At 41.7% G+C, this 20,900-nt stretch overlaps 1 protein-coding gene across 2 annotated transcripts in view; it reads left to right on the top strand.

Moving 5' to 3' along the window:
* ANKS6 (ankyrin repeat and sterile alpha motif domain containing 6) overlaps positions 1-20,900 on the top strand; it is a 68,003-nt gene that overhangs the window by 26,421 nt on the left and 20,682 nt on the right. Inside the window, exons 10-12 of one of the 2 annotated variants that reach the window (XM_011993761.1) lie at positions 2,124-2,293; positions 13,924-14,110; positions 19,092-19,159. In XM_011993761.1, coding sequence (XP_011849151.1) covers positions 2,124-2,293; positions 13,924-14,110; positions 19,092-19,159 — 425 coding nt within the window. The remainder of the gene's footprint in view (positions 1-2,123; positions 2,294-13,923; positions 14,111-19,091; positions 19,160-20,900) is intronic. The other variant, XM_011993762.1, reaches the window with a different exon arrangement.

Genomic DNA, 20,900 nt, shown 5'->3' with positions numbered 1-20,900 from the left:
TGTTCTTGCGCTGCTGTTAAAGACATACTCAAGACTGGGTAATTTATAAAGAAAAAGGATTAATGGAGTCACAATTCCACATGGCTGAGGAGGCCTCACAATCATGGCAGAAGCTGAAAGGCACAACTTACATGGCGGCAGGGCAAGAGAGAGCTTGTGCAGGGAAACTCCTTGTTATAAAACCATCAGATCTCATGACACTTATTCACTACCATGGGAACAGCACAGGAGAGACCCGCCCCCATGATTCAATTACCTCGATCAGGTCCCTCCCGTTACATGTGGGAATTGTGGGAAAATGCAATTCAAGATGAGATTTGGGTGGGGACACAGCCAAACCATATCAGCCACCCTGCTTCTAGTGGAAAAAGCTTTAAGGCCAGATGAGCCAAGAGACTGAAACAAAGTATAATCTCACCCGCTACAGATCATCATTATCATTTTCATATATATATGTATATATATCTGGAAAGTGTTTTTGTCTAGATTATGAATATTTATAAAAAGACACAATAATTTATGGAGCACTTAATATTTGTCAAGTTGCATGCCAAGCCCTTTGAATGAATAATCTCCTTCAGTGCCCCAGCAGCCAATGAAGTTACCACCTCTGTTTTACAGATGGGGGATTGGGGCTAAGGACAGTTAGATAACTTGTCCGGGGTCACATAGCTATTAGTAGGCAGAGCCAGGATCCAAACCCAGGCAGCCTGACTTCAGAGCCTGTTCTTGGAACCACGTGCCTTTCTAAATTATAAACTGCTCTGTAACTTACTTTTTTCTTTTTCCTCACATTGCTAGATTGTGAGCACCTTTTTACGCTGATGCATATATATCTACAGCACCTTGTTTAATAATCAGTGTTCCATTTATATGAGGCATCACAGTTCATTTAACCAATTCCCTGTGTTGAACACTGAGACTGTTCCTAGATTTTTGCTTTTTGTAGGTAATACCTCCCTTCGTAATACCTTCATGCTTCCATATTCACCTATATGTTCAGTGATTTCTGTTACTTAGATTTGCTGGAATCAGGGTGACTGAGTTTGTGAGTATGCCTATTTTTGAGGCTTTTGATGTTTTGCCCTCCAGTATGGCTCTCTTTAAACATGTGAAATATTTACAGCAGGGCTTGGCACATAGTAAATCCTCTATAAATGTTAGTCATTAGTGTCCCCCCTTGAGTACCTCCCAGCCCTGAGTATTATCACTTTCTTCCTTTGTTTGTTTGTTTGTTTTTTGTTTTGTTTGAGATAGAGTCTTACTCTGTTGCCAGGCTGGAGTGCAGTGATGCAATCTTTGCTCACTGCAGCCTCCACCTCCTGGGTTCAAGTGATTCTCCTCCCTCAGCCTCCTGAGTAGCTGGGACTACAGGCGCCCGCCACCACACCCAGCTAATTTTTTGTATTTTTAGTAGAGACGGGGTTTCACCATGTTGGTCAGGCTGGTCTCGATCTCTTGACTTTGTGATCCGCCCGCCTCAGCCTCCCAAAGTGCTGGGATTACAGGCGTGAGCCACCACACCCGGCACATTTCTTTTATAATAGTTCGAGGTTACCTGTAGATTTGGGGAAGCAGAGTGAGGGAGATGGCAGTCAGGGTTCAGTCAGGAAGCAGACCACTCTGAGCATTATGGAATTGGGAATGTATTGACCCAGTCTTGGGGGTGGCCACATAAAGGGAGAGTGAAAGGGTGAGGGACCACTCACTCACTAGCCCTCCTGAAACCCTGGTGCAGCCAGACAAGATGGTTTGTGCAGCTTCTGGCGGGCACTGCAGAGGGACTGCTATGGGTATCGGGTGCAGGGTGTTGCATCTGTGCCTGGTAGGGGCTGGCACGAGCTGGCCATGGCAGGGGGAAAGCGAGGATGGACTGGGTTTTGCCTGTGCCGCTGCTTGCCACCTCTTACCATCACGCCTTTGCAGCACAGAGCCTGCTGCCTAAACTTCCACCTCGCGGTTCTCCTGCAGAGTTCTCCTGTTGTCAGCCCTGTCCTGGAGCCACATGGGGAAGGGAGTCTGGGAGACTGACTCCAACCCAGTCATCACACGACAGTCCACCACCCTTGTGTTGGAGTAAGCCCTCTGTGCCCACGGTGTTCACTCCTTTTGTGTTTCCTCAGGTGGCAGCATAGACAATGTCTTGTCCCAAATCGCTGCCCAGAGGAAAAAAGCAGCTGGATTATCGGAGCAGAAACCCAGCCATCGGTCAAGCCCTGTGGGGCCAGCACCGGGGTCCAGCCCATCTGAGCTTCCAGCCTCCCCTGCAGGTGGCAGCATTCCCGTTGGCAAGGTGCTTGTTCTGTGTGTCTCCTCCTGTTACACTCAGATTCTGTCCTAACGTGGCCCACTTGCTGGGGAGCATGGGCAGTGCCTTAGTCGTGGGACAGGACTAAAGACAGGTCCCTTCCAGCCAGCCACTCCTGGGCTTCATGAGAAGGGCTGAATCGGTCCCCCGCACCAGGCATGTACCTCCCCTCACATCTCCAGGTTTGAGGGGCACTGGGCTGCTGCACAGTGGCAGGGTACACACCCACTTCCTGCAGCCCCACAGGTCACCCAGCACATGGCACACTTTTGTTCCTTGATGAGGATGAATGGTTTAAGAGCATGAGTTGAGGAGCAACCTGCCTAGGTTCAGCTCTCAGCCCCACATCTCAGCATTTAGAACAGGGCCTGGCACAGGGTAAGCCCAGGTCCGTGTTGGCTGTTCCTATTGACAGTGTTCTTAGTGGTCTTTGTTGTCCTTCAACCTTATTCATCCATTGTGTACATCCTGGGAGCATCTGCTCTGTGCCTGGCACAGCTAACAGTGAGGACCCAACTGTGAACTGGGAAATTTGGCGACCACTCTAAGGACACAGGCAGTCACAGCTCAGTGTGACGGGTTGTTGTGGAGCAGCAAGGATGCTGTAGGGGCACAGGTGGGGGGCCCTACCCAGGTTTGATGGCATCAGGGCCAGCTGGATGGGGATCTGAAGAATGAGGCTAGAGCCAGGTGAAAGGGGTATGGGTGGGCCAGGGGTATTGGTGCGACTGTTCTGGGGTGAGGGAACAACTTGTGTAGCACTCCAGAGGCTACAGGGAGGAGCTGAAGGAAGGACGTGAGCAGGACAGAGCCGGGACCTTGTCTCCCTGCTTCTGGGCATTGTGCTTCCATTAATGCAGCCAGAGAACAGTCACCACATTGTTAGCGTCTACAGATTATGCAGTAGACAAGAAAACATAGATGCCTTCCTGGAACGAGAAGTTTTTTAGTGCCTTCAGACTCTGCCTCTGCCTCCTGAACCTCTTCGCCTTGGTTGATTTCTGGTGTGAGCCCAGAGTGCGGGTTCCTAGTTGTGAATGTGAACTGGCTCCTCCACCAACTGGCTCCCTACTAGTGCGGCATAGCCCTTTCCTCCTCTGAGGGGACTCTATGTCCAGGCATAACCCTACTCTTCATAGTTCTTAGATGTCATAAGTTTCCTTCTGTGAGAAAAGTCTGAACACAGAAAGCCTCCCTCATCCATGGACCTTTGCCCACCAAAGAATCACCTCCAGAGACTTATGCTCCCAGGATGTGCATGTACTGTGTGAGAAATAGTCATTTTCTGCCCAGCTACTGTTGGTTACACAACTCTTTTTGTTATTCAAGATCCCTTATGCAATAGGACCTATATAATTAGATTCCTTTTACAGTGTAGCTCCAAAAAGATTCTTTCTCCGTATACATTCACTTATTTTCCATTTTTTTATCTTCAAAATAATTTGTGTAAAAGTCCTATACGATTAAGTTCCTTTTATAATTTGGCTGTGGGGAAAAAAGTCTCTACTGATACTTCGATATATTTTATCAGATAGTAAGAATTTTTATAATTATTGTATTTCTTTCTTTACCTTTGCTACTAGGAAACTCAGCTACTCATGAAGTGTACTGTTTTGAGGCTTTGATACAGTGTTTCTTTGTTGTCTAAAATTTTGTTTATTTTCTGATGGTCTTATTGGATGTGTTATGTATTAGCTTCCTTTAATTTTTGTTGGAAATAAGCAGACATTTCCAAGTTATAAATTACATTAACTATTATTTATTATATTAAGTATTAACTATTATTTTGATGTATTGATCATACATTATATATAAGTATATTCCGATGACAGGACATTGTATCAAAAGATGCATTCAGGAAGCAGTAAACTGGGGAAACCATCCATTTCAACGATCACCTGACATTTGTAACATAATGTTAATAGTATGTTATGATCTTGGGGAGCTGTCTAAAAATTCAGATTTCTGGGCTCCACCCCTGCATACCTGAATGAGACTCTCAGGAGAGAGTCTGGGGAATGTTTTTCCTGCCAGAGCGTCTGTTGCAGCCAGCCCAGTCCAGGGCTCATAGAAACCACAGCCTTAAATCAAAGGACACAGAAGTGGGTTTTCTATCCCAGCAGCAAAATAGAGAGATGAAGTGCTTTTTCAAAGATTACCTTAGTAAAAATTAGAAATTAGTATTCAAAATATGAGCCTCCTGAATCTGGTTTTTGTACTTTGCTTAAAATAACTCGCTGTAATGGTGGAATATCCACAGGGCATGGCATCTAGCAGGGCCATGAATCAGTGTGATATGAGCTCCAGGAGACACGGCATAGATGTCGTTAGAGTGTGCACCAATACTTCCCAGATCTCTGGAGGCCAGAAGGCCTGCTAGATATATCAGCTTTCTGTTCCTACCCTAAAACTCAGTCATTTCAGACAAAAACATTACTTAGCTGCTTGTATGCTTGTGGGTCAGCAGTTTAATCTGGACTTATGTGGGCAGTTCTCTGGTCTGCAGGGATCACTCACCTGGATGGTGGCCAACGTGGCCAGGACAACTGAGCCACATGTGTCTACAGCAAGCCTGGATGTGTTCTCATGGCGGTGGCTAAAGGCATGGGTTGAAAATCAATCGGATTGTTTAAGCAAGTTAGTATGCCTACAGCAGGACAGCATACAGAACTATGTGCAGAGGGAAGGGTAGAGATGATGTCCTTAATAGAATCAACCTTCCACTCAAGGGATATTGAGAACAATTCAAATATTTCACAGAATCCCAAATAATCTTATATTTCCCCACCTCTTCCCCAGTATGTTGCCCATATGGTCCAGAGTATCATGTTACTCGCTTTTGGCTGGGATAGATCTGTGGGGCTATATTAATTATCTCCTGCTTAATCAGAAATTCTATTTGGGATTGTCTGTCTTCATGGAAAGAGCAGAGAAAAGAGAGAAGAATATATTAGTGGTATAGCCAGCTTTTTGGTAAAGTCTTTCAAAATCTCAGGGAAGGTCTTCTTTTTCCACTCAGGCATATAATCAGCTAGAAGGAGCATTAAAGTCTTAGTAGGAAGAAAGATATATCCATTTATGCTTAGGAATCTCAGTCTATACTCTATAATATGTACAATTTTTAGCAAAATTTACAAGACATACAAAAAGACAAGAAAAACCACACTCCTTAGAAATGAAGCAATCATGATAATCAGATCTGACAAAGGTGTTAGAATATTTGACAGGGAATTTTAAATAACTAAGATTAATATGTTAAAGGTCCTAATAGAAAGTATAAACATGCAAGATCTTATGGGTAACTTTGGGTAACTGTTTTAGTAGAGAGATGGAAACTGTGAGAAAAAACCCAATGGAAATGTTAGAAATAAAAAAAAACAGTAATGGAGTTGAGAAATACCTTTGACAGGCACCTCAGTAGACTTGAGGCAGCCAGGGAAAGAATCAGTGAACTTGAAGTTAGATCAGTAGAATTTATCCCAACTGAAACACAAAAGAAGAAAGAAGAAACACATACAAAACAAACAGTACTCAAAAGTCATGGCATGATATCAAATGCCATAGCATAGAGATAATTGGAATCCCTAAAAGAAGAGAGAAAGGTGGAGCAGAAGGAATACGTAAAGAAATAATGCCTAAAAAATGAAAACAAATAATGGTTGAGAATTTTCTCAAATTGATGACAGATGCCAAACCACAGATCCAGGAAGGTCACAGAACACTAAATGGGGTAAATATCAAAAAGAATATACCCCTCCATATTATGTTTAAACTACTGAAAATAAGCCAAAGAGAAAATCTTGAAGGCAGCCTTTTCTTGAAGGAAATTACATACAGAGAAACAAAAATAGGAATTATAGCAGACTTTTTGTCAGAAATCATGCAAATCAAAGACAGTGTTGTGACATCTTTAAAGTACTGAAAGAAAAAACTAGAGTCATGTTGGCTCGTAAAATGAATTGGGATTATCTCCTCTTCTAGTTTTCTAGAAGATGCTGTGTACAGTTCTTATTACCTTTTCCTTAGATGTTTGATAAAATTTGCCAGGGAAACCATTTGGGCCTGTCATTTTCTCTTTTGGAAGGTTTTAACTTACAGAATGAATTTCATTAATAGATACAGGACTATTCAGGTATTCTATTTCTATTTGAGTAAGTTTTTGTACTTTGTATCTTTCAAGGAGTAATTCCCTTTTATCTAAGTTGTTGAATTTATGGATATAGAGTTGTTAATAGTATGTATCTATTACCATTTTATTACATAGGATCAGTAGGAATGTCTCCTTTTTCATTCCTGCTATTGGTAATTTGTGACTTCTCTCTTTTTTTCTTAATTAGTTTGGCTAGAAGTTTATCAATTTTATTGATGTTTTCAAAGAACCAACTTTGGTTTTATTGATTTTCTCTATTTTTGTGTTTTCAATTTCATTGATTTCTGCTCTTATCTATAATTTCTTTCCCTCTACTTTCTTTGGGTTTTATCTTGTTCCTCTAGTTTCTTATGGTGGAAGCTTAGATTACAGTTTAGAGATCTTTCTTTTTTTCTAATACAGATATTTAATGCTATAAATTTACCTCTATGTGATGCTTTTTCTACATCCTACAAAATTTGATATATTTTAATTTTAATTCAGTTCAAAATATTTTCCCCTTCTCTTGAGATTTCCTCTTTGGCCCATGGATTATTTAGAAATATATTGTTTATTTTTCAATTATTTGTTTTCCAGAAATCTTTCTGTTATTGGGGATTTTAGTTTAATTTGATTATAGTTCTGTTTCTAGTTCTGTCCCTTTAAATGTTTTGAGGTCTATTTTGTGCCCTAGAATGTAATCTATTTTGGTGAATTTCTCATAGGCAATTGGAAAGAAAGTGCATTCTATTGTTATGGTTGAGGGAGAGGAGTTCTATAAATGTCCATAAATGTCTAATTAAGTCTAGTTGGTTGATAGTGTTGTTCTTGTCTTTTATATTCTTACTGATTTTCTGTCTATTTGTTCTATTAATTTCTGAGAGAGGAGTTTTAAAGTGTCCAACTGGAAATGCAGTTTGGTCTATTCTCCTTTCAGTTATGTTGGTTTTTGCCTCACGAGCTGTGTTCACATTTAGGATTGCATGTCTTGGAGAATTGACCCCTATATTATTATAGAAAATCGCTAAGATTTTCTTTTCTCCTAAGATTGGGAACAAGGATGTATTTTTATGACTAACATGAAAAGAAAAATGACAGACCAATAGCCCTCATGAATATAAATATAAAAATCCTTCACAAAATATGAGCAAATCTAATCCCATGATTAAATAGAAAGTATAATGCCTTCTAACCAAGTGGGGTTCATCCCCGGAAGGCAAATCTGGTTCACCATTATAAAATCAATCATTAGCTTTCACCATATGAACAGACTAAAGAAGAATATGCAGAAAAAGCACTTAACAAAATTTAAAATCCATTTACCATTAAAACTCTCAGCAAACTAGGAATTGAGGGAAACTTCCTGAATCTGACATAAAATACATATAGCCAGGATTATACTTGATGGTAAAATATTATTTTCCCCCTAAGACTGGGAACAAGGTTGTTGTGTCTTACCTCCAACTGTCAACTTTGTACCAAAAATATTGGTAGTACCATAAGGCAAGAAAAATAAAAGGCATACAGACGGGAAAGGAAGAAACAAAACTATCTCTGTTCTTAGATGACATGACTGTTCACATAGAAAACTCCAAAGAATCTACACAAAAGCTCTTAGGATGAATTAGTGAGTCCAGCAAGGTCTCAGGATACAATACAGGTCAATATCCAGAAGTCAGCTGTATTTCTCTACAGTAGTAATAAACATTTAGCATTAGGACATTTAGAATTTTTTTAATTTGAAATTTTAAAAATATTTTTAATACATTTAACGTGTATGAAATTGAAGTTATGTGAAAATGTATTATATGGAATATAATAATATAATATACTTAGGTATAAATCTAATAAAATATGTATAGAATCAATAGGTCAAAAACTACAAAATACTGATAAATCAAAGAAGCTTAAATAAATGAAGAGATGGAAGGCTTGTGATTATGAAGATGCCAATTCTCTGCAATTTGATTTACAGATTAAATGTAATCCCAATCAAAATCCCAGCAAGCTCTTTTTATAGAGATCTAGAAACTGATTATAAATTTTATATTGAGATACAAAAAATTATAATAGTCGTATGAAAAAGAATAAAGTTAGCAGGCTCACACTACCTAATTTCAAGACTTACCATAAAGCTCCAGTGTGGCATTAGCGAAAGGGCAGACAACTAGATCAGTGGAACAAAAGAGAGAGCCCAAAAATAGACCCACACAAGACAAGCCAACTAAATTCTTTTTTCAAAGGTAGAAAGGCAATTCAGTGGAGAAAGGGTAGTCTTTTCAATGAAGAGTGCTGGAACAATTGGATGTTCATATTGCAAGAAAACGAACCTCCATATATATCTTACAGTGCCAAAAGCATGTTACATAAAAGAAAAAATTGGCAAATTTGGACTTAATCAGAACTCAAATCTTTTGCCTTGCAAAAGATACCATTAAGAAAATGAAAAGTCATGCCACAGACTAGGAGAGAGTATTTTCAAATCATAGATCTGGAAAAAGTTTTTTATCCAGGAACCAGGTGCAGTGGCTCATGCCTGTGGTCCCAACTACTCGGGAGGTGGAGGTGGGAATATTGCTTAAGCCCAAGAGTTCAAGGCTGCAGTGAGCTATGATGTTGCCACTGCATTCCAGCCTGGGCCACAGAGTGAGGCCCTATCTGTATAAAAAACAAACAAGTCTTTTTTTCCAGACTAAATAAAGAACCCGCAATTCAACAATAAAACATAAATGTAAAAATGGGCAAAATACTTGGACATATACTTCATCAAAGAAAATATAAAGATGGAAAATAAGCATATGAAAAGATGTTTAACCATCATTAGTTACTAGGATAATGCAAATTAAAACCATAATTAAGGTAGAACTATATACCTATTAGACTGGCTAAGATTTAAAAAGGTACAGTTGCTGATGACAAATGTGGAACTACTGGAACTCCCATTAATTGCTAATAGGAATGCAAAATGGTACAGCCATCTTGAAAAAGATAGGCAGTTTCTTATAAAACTAAACATTCACTTGTGATGTGACCCAGCTAACTGCTGACTACTAGGTAGATTTTTTAAAAATTTCTCCTCATGCAAAAATCTGTGAATCTTTGTATTCGTTTTACAAAGTAATCACCCCAAACTGGAAACGTCCCAAATGTTCTTCAACAGGTGGATAGATAAACTAATTGTAGTACATTCATTCAATAGAACACAGCACAGCATCACAAAGGGACACACTGTTGATACATGCGATTCCTTGAGTGAATCCTAAAGGCATTATGCTGAGTGAAAGAAGACAGACCCAAAAGTCTACAAATTGTGTGATTCCATTTATATGACATTCTGGAAACAGCAACACTGTAGGGATGTGTGATAACTGTGAAATGTGTATTTGGTCTTCATCCAGTTTCCTGTCATACAATTCCTGAATCCTTAGAATCTCCAAAGTGATGTCATTTTGTGTGCTAATGAATTTACTGATGGCTGGCAGCCCCTAAGTAGCTTCAGGATGGCAACCAGTCACAGGAAAGACCAAGGCAGGATTAGAGCGTTGAGCCTTTCACTCTACCCCACAACCTCTGGGGAGAGGGAGAGGGTTTGAAGGTTTAGTTGATAATCAGTGGCCAATGATTTAATTAGTTGTGCCTCTGTAATGAGGCTCTCGTGAAAACCTGAAAAGGACTGGGTTCAGAGAGCCAAGCAGCTGAACACCTGGAGACTCCTGGAGGGTAGTATGCCCAGGAAGAGCGTGGGAGCTCCTTGTGCCTTCCTCCATGCCTTGCCCTATAGGTTTATTTATTTATATCCTGGAAATATCTTTAAATTTTTATTTTTTTCATTGACACATAATAATTGTACATATTTACAGGGTACATAGTGATATTTAGATACATATAATATATAGTGATCAGATCTGGGTAATTATATATCCATCATCTCAGACACTTATTATTTATTTGTGTTGGGAACATTCAATATCCTCTTTCTAGCTTTTTGAAACTGTATGTTATTGTTAACGGTAGTCATCTTACAGTGGTATAGAGCACTAGAACTTATTCCTCCTATCTAGCTATAATTTTGTATTCTTTTAACAAATCTCTTCCTGTCCCTCCCTTCCCACCTTCTAGTATCCTCTGTTCTACTTTTTACTTTCATTGATCATCTTTTTAAGCTTCCACATATGAGTTAGAGTATGTGGTGTTTTCACTTTCCATTCTTGGCTTATTTCACTTAACATAATGTCCTCCAGTTCCATCCATGTTGCTTTGAATGACAGGATTTCATCCTTTTTATGGCTGAATAATATTCCATATAAACCAGTAAATGTAAGTGTTTCCCAGATTTCTGTGAGCCACTAGCCAATTAGTCAAACCCAAGGAGGGAGTTGTGGGAACTCTGATTTATAGCCAGTCAAAAGCACTTTGAATGACAGGATTTCATCCTTTTCATGGCTGAATAATATTCCATATAAACCTGTAAATGTAAGTAAGTGTTGCCCTGAGTTCTGTGAGCCACTAACCAATTATTCAAACCCAAAGAGGGAATTGTGGGAACTCTGATTTATAGCCAGTCAAAAGCACAGGTAAAGCAATCTGGGGCTTGCAGTTGGCATCTGAAGTGGGGGCAGTCTCCTGAGACTGAGCCCTCAACCTATGGGATTTGATGCTGTATTCAGATAGATCGTGTCAGACTTGAATTGGAGGATACTCAGCTGGTGTCCACTGCAGAACTGATTGCTTGGTTGGTGTGTAGGGGAAGAAAGCTCCGTATGTTTGGTCACAGACACATTCTGTGTTGATTGTTGTGGGATAAGAATAGAGGAAAAATAGTTTATTTTTTTCCTCTCTAGTCACAGGATGGAACATAGAGTGTTTGTTTTTATGGCTTGGGGTTAGGAGGAGGGATTAGCTAGAAAAGGACCGCTTAAGGACATTCAGAGGATGATGGAGCTCTTCTGTATCATACTCTCTTGGTGGATGCATAACACCGTGTTTGTCAGATCCCATGGAATTGTATGCAGCAGAGCTATTTTTTTTTACTGTATGCAAATTAAAAAAAAAAAAAAAAAAATCAACCAGGAACCAAAGACATAATGCAAACTATGACAAAAGGTCTAAGTGTGTTACAAATGAATGACCTAACCACATTGTAGGAGGTGGAGGAGAAAATCATGTGTTGAGTGGATATTAGGCTAAAGACAAAAAGTACTGTATACAAGTACTGTACTCTAGTTGATATTTTTTTCTTACCAGCATATGGGCTAACAGTTCTGCTATCCTTACCAGGATATGGGCTAAAAATTTTTTTTGCATACATGTACACTTAACATGTATACCAGGATTGAATAAGTAAGTAGCAAAGTTTTTACTGTCAGAGACAGAATCAAAGGAGGAATGCTAGAACAAAACCTATGGATGTTGGATTGAAGTCAGAGATATCGGTATGAATCAGTATGAGTGCATGCTTTTAAATACACAGAGAGTTGCACACACACAAAGTTAGTAGATATAAAAGTAGATGTGGCTATGTGTGTATACAAGGGTTAGTGTATATGTGTCTTTGTCCACTTTGAGGACCTAGAAGCGGTGATGTCCCAGTACCAGTGAGCAGTGAGCAACCTAGTGCCCAGATTTTGTTTTTCTAAATACCATTCTTTAATAAAAGGGACCTTGGAAAGCTTTGGAGAAGTGGTTTATTCTAGTACTGGGTCAACAGAAATATAAGATGAGCTTAAAGTATTTTGTGGTGTCAGAAAGTAGGGAAATACTTTTAAAAAGAAAGAAAGATGGCACGTCAGAAGGATACAGAAGCCAACCCAAAAGATCTCCCAATGGCCAAAGCTGTAATAATGAGCTACAAAATAACAGTAATATTGGATTATGGCCCAGAGCATAAAAAATACCCATGAGCCCATACTGATAGGAATAAATGATTGAGCAAATAAATGGGAGAGAAAGAACAACTCTTCCTTATAGAAGTATTACAGATAATAAATGTGGAAGGAACGAGGGCAATAGAAAATCACCGTGGGAACACCACTGTAACACTTGCCTCAGTGAGACTCGCCAATGAATGCAAAATTAATGGACAGAACCTTAATAAATAGTTACCCAAAAAATCTTTTCCCAAATAATATTTTATTTTTTATTTTTATTTATTTATTTATTTTTTGAGACAGAGTCTCACTTTGTCACCCAGGCTGGAGTGCAGTGGTACGATCTCAGCTCACTGCAACCTCTGCCTCCCAGGTTCAAGTGATTCTCTTGCCTCAGCCTCCCAAGTAGCTGGGACTACAGGCGCCCACCACTACGCCTGTCTAATTTTTGTATTTTTTAATAGGGATGGAGTTTCACCATATTGGCTAGGCTGGTCTTGAACTCCTGATGTTGTTGATCTGCCTGCCTCGGCCTCCCAAAGTGCTGGGATTACAGGTGTGAGCCACCGCGCCCGGCCCAAATAATATTAAAAAGAAAAATAGTGACTTTATAATGGAGAAATCTGGCAGACATCCCCTTATGTAAGTGATGAAGGTTACCATCGCCAGTAATCAGATACTGTGTCCTCTCTGCATAATGATGCACTGAATGGGCGTATCACCTCTGTGGTCATTGCCCCCTACATTCACAAGCACATCTAATTATGGGAAAACATAAGACAATCCCAAAATGATGTGCATTCTTCAAAATACCTGACCAAGACTTCAAAAATGTCAGGGTCATGAAAGACAAGGAAAGACAGTGCTGTCACAGGTCAGAGGAGCCTACGGAGATACAGCACAGCTCCATGCAGCGTGGGGTCCTGGATCGGATCTCAGACCAGCATAAGGACATGAGAAGAACAGCCAGTGAAACACAGTGAAGTCTGTAGTTTAGTTAATAGTGTTGTGTCAATGTCAGCTGCTTAGTTTTGATCATTATACTGTGATGATGTAGATGTTAATATCAGGAAGCTGTGTGAGGGGTATATGGGAACTCTATTCTATCTGTGCAGCTCTTCTATATGTCTAGAATTATTTTAATGTAAAAAGCCTTTGTTGTAAAGCTAACCAATGAGAAAAAGGGAAGAATACGTGTTCTTTGGTGAAAAGCTTGGAAGTGACTGTTGTAGATGAAGGAGCATCAAGAACAGGAAGAGACTTTGTGCCTCCATAAGCCACACTTTGATTTTACAACTGGTTAACTGAGGCCCAGAGAGCTCGGAGGACTTGGCCAAAGACACAATGCAAGTAGCTGAAGGGCAGGACTGGGACGGGGTTTCCTGACTCATAACGTGCAGCTATTTGATCTCATCCTGTCTCTGCTCCAGGGTTGGATTTTCCTCTTAATTGTTCTGATAATGCTGTTTCTGCTTTGCATGTTTTTAAAAGTAGATTTCATAGCCCCGGTTAAACATTGTGTTGAGTCAGATACCGCCCATGTTCCCTGTTGTGGGTGTCTGTTTTCATCATTTCTACCCTACAGGCGATGGCTTATGTATTTGTCTTACTCTGTTCAGCAGAAATTGGAGACCAGCAAAAGGCCTCCATCTGGAACTTCCACTACCTCCAAGAGCACCTCTCCAACCCTCACGCCTTCCCCCTCACCCAAAGGGCACACTGCAGAGTCCTCAGTGTCTTCCTCCTCATCCCATCGGCAGTCCAAGAGCAGTGGGGGCTCCAGCAGTGGCACCATCACAGATGAAGGTGAGTCCCCTGAGGGCTTGAAACCCCACCTAGTCCTCTCACCATGATGACCTGGCAGCAAAGAACTGCAAGGTGACCTTAATTGTTATAACCATCCTAGGTCAGGTTTTAAGAAAATTTACAACAAACATGTCCCTCCTTTTCTCTGATTCTGCCTTGTATTTTTGTCTTCGCTGTGCAAAGATATGGTATGCTCCCTCAGAGTTTTTGAGTATAGGTGAGTTTTGTTTATATGCACAAACATACACCCGTGGAAATGCTTCTCCAACACGAACTTACTTTCCCTGGACCCTGTACCAGTCAGGATTCTTTCAGTTGCAAGTGAGAGAAACTCCATTCACACTGGTTCAAGGAAAAAAAATGAAACCTGATATTTCATTGGCTCATATGATGGGAGTGTCTAGGGTGTGCTTCAGCCATGCGTGAATCCAGGTGCTTTGGGAATGTTTCCAGGTCTCACGTAGGCTCTCTCCAAGTGGTGGCAAGCAGCTTCAGGCATAGTTTTGTCTTCGTACTAATTTTTCAACCCCAGCAGAAAGAGTGCTACTTTCTCAGTAGGTCCAGCAAAATCCCAAGTAAGGCCATTGGCTTGGCTGTATTTATAATGACCTGGGTCAGTTGCCCATCCTTGACTATCTCTGTGTCCACAGGGGTGGAACGTGTTGATTGGCCATGCCCCTTGGGTCAGTTGTCTGCTTTGGAGCGGAGTTGGGGTCCAGCCTGCTGACATTTGTGTATTGGAAGTGGGAGAGAAAGAGTTCCTCAAAGGAAAATTTGGAAATACTGTTTCCAGGAGGAGGGGGATGGGTGAGGGCAAGCAAAAGCAGTTGATGTCTGCTGCAGCCAGGAGAGCCTCGGAACCTGCCTTGTGAATTACAGCCTCTGCAGCCCCCATGCAGGAATGATGAGGGAAGATGGAGTGGGTGGTAGGGCAGGAGCAGGGGCTTTGCAGTCAGGCCCCAGGAAAGATAAAGGCAGATGAAGAAAGGAATCTCATCCTTTTAAACTGCCGTCTAGTGGCCCGTAGGAGCTGGGAGAGGGGAAAGAGGAAGGGAGCTTTGGTGACACCTGGGGCCCAGGCAGGTGCAAATCGAGAAATATAAATCAGCAGGGAGGAAAATCTGATTGTGTATGTGGCCCTCACAAATGCATTTGTGGGCAGCTCGCTGCAGCTGCTGAGGAGGAGGGTGCTGAGCAGGTTCTGCTGAGCAAGATAAGTTGGAATCACCTGCACAGGCTCTAGTCTGTAGTAAGTTGATAAATGCGTGCTGCCACTGGTATCCTACTTATTTGGGGGCTACTTTTATTGTTTTTTGATATCCAGTGTGATCATTTATCAAGGCCTCAGAGGTTCACCAGCAAACTCATTCCTCCCCAACTGTATTTTCTATGTGGAGTCTTGAGTTCCACACTCATGAATTCTCCCACCTCTGAGGTTTTCGGGAATTGAAGCCCCTGGAGATTCAGTTAGGTATTTATGCCCCATTGTTTTCCAAAAACAGTGGAGACAGTGGATGTCTGCATGGACTGCCCATACCCACTCTCTTTCCCTCTTGTTCATTATTAAAAATGGTTTGCAAAGTCCTAATTGGGATGAAGAAAGAAGAGGGCCAATAGCACTTTACTTGTAGAATAATTTCTCTGGTTCAGAAAGCTTAGTTTTCCCATTGAGAGTTCCTAGGTCTTGAGGTCTGTTTGTCCTGTGGTATATGATTGTTATAGGCCAGGGGCTGCAATCCTTCCTCTGTTTTTATGATATTCTGGGAAATATGTGGTCCCAGTCGAGGACACATGTGAGCTTTGCCCCGCCTCATCTCTCCATCTGCATTCCTCCTCTCTGGACTCCACCTGTTAGAAGCAGCAAGGCTTGTGACAGCATTACCTTCTCAGCCTCACATTAGTTCCAGGAGGTTTTATTGGGCAGTCCCCTGGGTGCCCTAACCTGTGCACCCAGGGGAACTCACAGGGAGACAGACACATTCAACATAATGACATTAGAGTATAACACAAGGTGAGGTCATACCTGCTATCAGCACCATGTGCCGTGGAAGGCTCCCCTGGCAAACGGGCACTCCAGCTGGACCACGACGCTGGGAAGAGACAGGCAGTGGGGTGCCAGAGCTGACTGTTCAGTTTGTAGGAAATGCCCAAGCTAGTTGTTAAACACAACCATTATTTACAAATCACATGAACTTAGAATTAACTAAGTTATAGAAATATAACAGTATATTGTACTTAAAATGTATTTTTTACTCATTTTTGTATATTTTATTATCTGTGCTCTTGAGGTTGTGTATATCTCATATCTGCAATGTGAATACCCCATAATGATGTGTTCCTACTGCGCATCTCTGCTCAGCTTCACTCTCAGGGATATTAGATTGGTAGGTTGAAATTGGCTATGATGGGGGTATTCACATCATGGAAATTGGCAAATGCCGTCAATCAGGGCTTGCTTTTTTTTTTTGCGACAGGGTCTTACTCTGTCACCCAGGCTGGGGTACAGTGGCACGATCACAGCTGACTGCAGCCTCAACCTCCCTGGTCGCAAGCAATCCAGGGCTTGGTTTGTTGTCTTATAGATATTGTCCACTTGTAATCTAGGCAGTGATGGAATAATGTTAACAGTGAGGGTTAAACTTAAAAGTATGTTGTGTCTGTAACTGTCATCTTGTGAATCGCACAAAAAATTGAGAAAATATTCTTCCAGTATTTGAAAATCGTTATCTGATTCAGCCAAGTTGCTCACCTGAAGTTCCAATGTTAAGTCTTTGTTGTTTCTTTTTATCTTTCTTGTTTATGTAAACAAAACTCTCAGCCAGCGTTCATGTTGGAACCATATTCCTTGGCTGTGGGTACAAAAGTAGGGCAAAAACAAATGAAAGCATTTGGTGAGAATCAATTGGCTATATGGAATTTATAAGAAAGAATATTATATGTTTTATTATTTGTAAATCGTGTGCCATAAATCATTTATATTAGTAAAATCAACGGTAGATTTATGTGCCTGTATACATGCATACATCTTCCCCCCGAGAACCAGTTGTTAAGCATTTACCAGCACACCACTGTGGACCAAGGCTGCATGTGTAGGGAACGGCAAGAGCAAGGGTTTGGTGTCATGAAATACAACAGATTATGTGTGGATTGGGATTTGATTTGTCTCATACGTCCCCGCTCAGTAGCCTTTCTACTGTGAAGCTTTCCCTAGTCCCTTGGGCTGGGTCAGCTGTCCTCTCTGTCCCCACCTCGCCCTATTCTTGCTCTTCACCGTAGCATGCACCACCCATGAGAAAAGTGGAGAGCAGGTGCCTAGCACAGGCCTAGTAGCTAGACCACTAGATCACTGGGCTTGATTCCCTGCTCTGCCACAGTCTAGCAAGATGACCTCACCCAAGATGTGGTATTGAGCCTTTCTGTGCCTCAGTTCCTCATCTGTGAATGGGGACAGTAATAGGATCTACCTCATTGGTGTTGTAAAGAGCAAGTGATTCATCCATGTACAGGCTGACTGATAGCACTGTGTATTAGCTTTCACCCTCCTCATCCTATCCTCCCAGCCACACTGAGCATCACAACAGGGACCTCTCCATCCTTGCTACCCAGTGTCCATTGGGCACAGTGGTAGTCAGTGCTGGAAGGAAGGAAGGGAAGTAGGGGAGGAGGGGAGGGAGGGAGGGAGGGTGAGTTGAGAAAAGAAGGAACCCAAGCCTCCTGATCACTTATTTAAGCTGCATCCACTGCCTCAGGACCTTTGCACCTGCTCTTCCCTGTCTGGATGCTGCCTAATGCTTTTACTCCAGATATCTGCATAACTCACTCCTTCATTTACTGCTCATAGGTCACCTTATAAGAGAGTCTTTCCGTGACCATCCTCTGTAAAACAGCGTTTGTAAAACTGGAAATGCTGTCATCTACATTAATGCTGCTCTCTTCTTTCTTGCTGTCTTGCCTATCAGCCTTTGTTTGTTTGTTTGAGACAGGGTCTTGCTTCGTAGCCCAGGCTAGAGTGCAATGGCATAGTGGCATAATTGCAGCTCACTGTGGCCTCAAACTCCTGGGCACAAGTGATCCTCCTGCTTCAGCCTCCTGAGTCACTGGGACTACAGGCACACACATCACACCACCCAGCTAATTACTTTTAAATTTTTTGTAGAGATGAAATCTCATTGTAGTGCCAGGCCTGGTTTTGAACTTCTGGGCTCAAGTGATCCTTCACCCTCGGCCTCCCAAAGCCCTGGGATTACAGGCACGCACCACCTGCCCGGCCCCTATCAGCCTTCTTATTGTCTGTTTTGGTATCTGTTGAGTCCCCAGTGCCTAGTTTGGCAAATCACGTTTGAATGTGTGAGTGAATTATTTCTCCAAGCCCTCAGGTGCTGGTTTTGTCTCCTTTTCTTTATTCTCCCTGTTCTGACACCCAAATCATCCTCTTTCGCCCTTCTGGCTCTGCTGTTCCACATAGATGCCTTTTTCCTTCAGGAAGGCCACAGCCTCTGCACACTTGAGCCAAACCCTGGCTCTGCTCTGAAGCCCACCACCTTCTTTCTTAAGTTCTTCCTCACACTAGCTGAGGACTTGCTGGCATTGGCATTTACTGCAGGCATTGGCATTTACGGTGCCTTCTCGCGCAGAAGGCAGAGTTTTAGTTCTGGCAGCTGCAACTCCCAGAATTTGAGGGTCGCATTCTGGAGGGAATCAGTCAGTCCTGGCCCAGGCTCTCTGTGTCTTTGCAGCCTGACGTGGGGTTTTGTCAATTGCTGAGGACCTACCTTGAGGGGAAGAGGGTGCAGGTGGCTCAGGACCCACCTCCAGCCTCATCTGCAGGAGCCCAGCTGAGATCAGCTTTCTGTGTTGGTGTTTCTTATAGAATTTCATTTGAAATAAGATTACCACTACTTTATAGAAGTTTGGAGACCACTTTTTTGATAACATTTTACCAAATTCTAAAATTTTTTTTTTTCACCTTTCCCTCTTGAAGATGAACTGACCGGAATCCTTAAGAAATTATCACTTGAGAAATATCAGCCCATTTTTGAGGAACAAGAGGTAAGAATTCTCTTTTTGAATGTCAATTTAAATCTTACTGTAAAAGAAAACTTTGTCTAAATGTGTAGGTTTTCATTTTGCAAGCCTAAATTGATCTCTTGCACTGAGACAGCTGAGGAAATAGAATTCATGCTCAGCGGGTTTAGTTCAGTTTGTTGTTGTGAAATCCTGGGGACTTATGGCTAGCTTTGTTATGATAGAATTTTGTAATTTTGAGCACTACTTTCTCTAGAAAAGTTTATTTCTGTCCTGAAAACATTTTTTTGTTGTGTGTGATTGACTGGCAGACTTATAGGCTTAAAGTGGGCTGATAGTAAACCCTGAGGAACCTGTGTTATGTGTCTGGATCTAGGGTCTGTGGTGGTCGGAGAGAGTTGCTCTGTGTTTAAAAACATTCAGATTCAGATTAAAAAAATACTGTTCTGGAGTTTGGCACTTCCTCAAAATATTAAACATAGAGTTACCACATGACCCAGCAGTCCTACCCCTAGGTATATTCCCAAGAGAAATGAAGACATACGTCCACACAGAAACTTGTACACAAATGCTTGTAGCAGCATTATTCATGAAAGCCGAACTGTGGATACAACCCGAATGTCCATTGACTAATGAATGGATAAATAAAATATGCCTGTGCCGTGGAATATTATTTGGCCTTGAAAAGAATGAAATACTGGCACATGCTACAACATGGATGAACCAGAACACATCTTGCTAAGTGGAAGAAACCAGTCACAAAAGGCACATAGGGTGTGCTTCCATTTATATGAAATGTCCAGACTAGGCAAATCTATAGACACGAAAAGTAGATTCGTGGTTGCCAGAGAGTTGGGTGGAGGGGTGGGCGGGTGGAATGAGCAGAGTAGGGGGAGTGACTGGAATGGATACACGGTTTCTTTTGGGGATGATGAAAATGTTCTAAAACTGAGTGTGTGGTGATGGTTACACAACTCTGTGAATATACTAAAAATCATTGAATTGTATAAATAGGTGAATTGTATGGTGGATGAACTATATCTCAGTAAGCTGTTAAAAAATTTACTGTTTTAGCCAAGTAAAACTCCTCCACAGGCCCACCAGCCACCAGGGTATAGTCACTGGTTTAGAACATTCTAGTGAGCCGCTTAGTAGGTGAAAACTGTCACAATTGCAGAGCAATCATGAGAATCACTCATTGTCCCCACCAGACTTGAGATGTAGTTGAGGAGCTTGTATTTTAGTTCAAGAAACAAACAGAGGGTACAGTAGCTTTCCTCCTCCTGTTTGCTTTTCTGCCATATGCAGTCTACCATTCCTGCCTCCCTGGTGTTTTAAACCTTAGCAATGACTTTCTCCAAGAAATCTTTCCCTATTGCTGATCGCTGCCTGCTTTTGCTGATATGTTTATGCCTTCTTGGAGTATAAGGAGAACACATCTTAAAGTACACTTCTGCTTCCTGAGGTATCGTGTCTCTGGCTCACAGGGTGACATTTGTTCTGATTTCTTGGCCTTACCCCTTTTTCTGACCTGGCATGTCTGCGCGTTCATCTCTCCTTCATTCAGAGGTTGTTGTGGTTGTCCAGTGTAGGGAACGGGGGTGTTTCAGCTGACGTACAGAGCTTCGAGAATGTTCACGGGGAGAGGAAGGCAGGCTATGCAGATTTGCTCTGATTTTTTTTTTTTTTTTTTTGAGACAGAGTCTTGTTTTTTTGCCCAGATGGAGGCTCATACACTAGCATCCCACACCACACACACACATAC

This window comes from Mandrillus leucophaeus, unplaced genomic scaffold (genome assembly GCF_000951045.1).
Source record: "Mandrillus leucophaeus isolate KB7577 unplaced genomic scaffold, Mleu.le_1.0 Scaffold433, whole genome shotgun sequence".
NCBI classification, from domain to species: Eukaryota; Metazoa; Chordata; class Mammalia; order Primates; family Cercopithecidae; genus Mandrillus; species Mandrillus leucophaeus.
The sequence above is the reverse complement of the archived record's forward strand: the minus strand, read 5'-3'. Positions and strand labels throughout refer to the sequence as shown.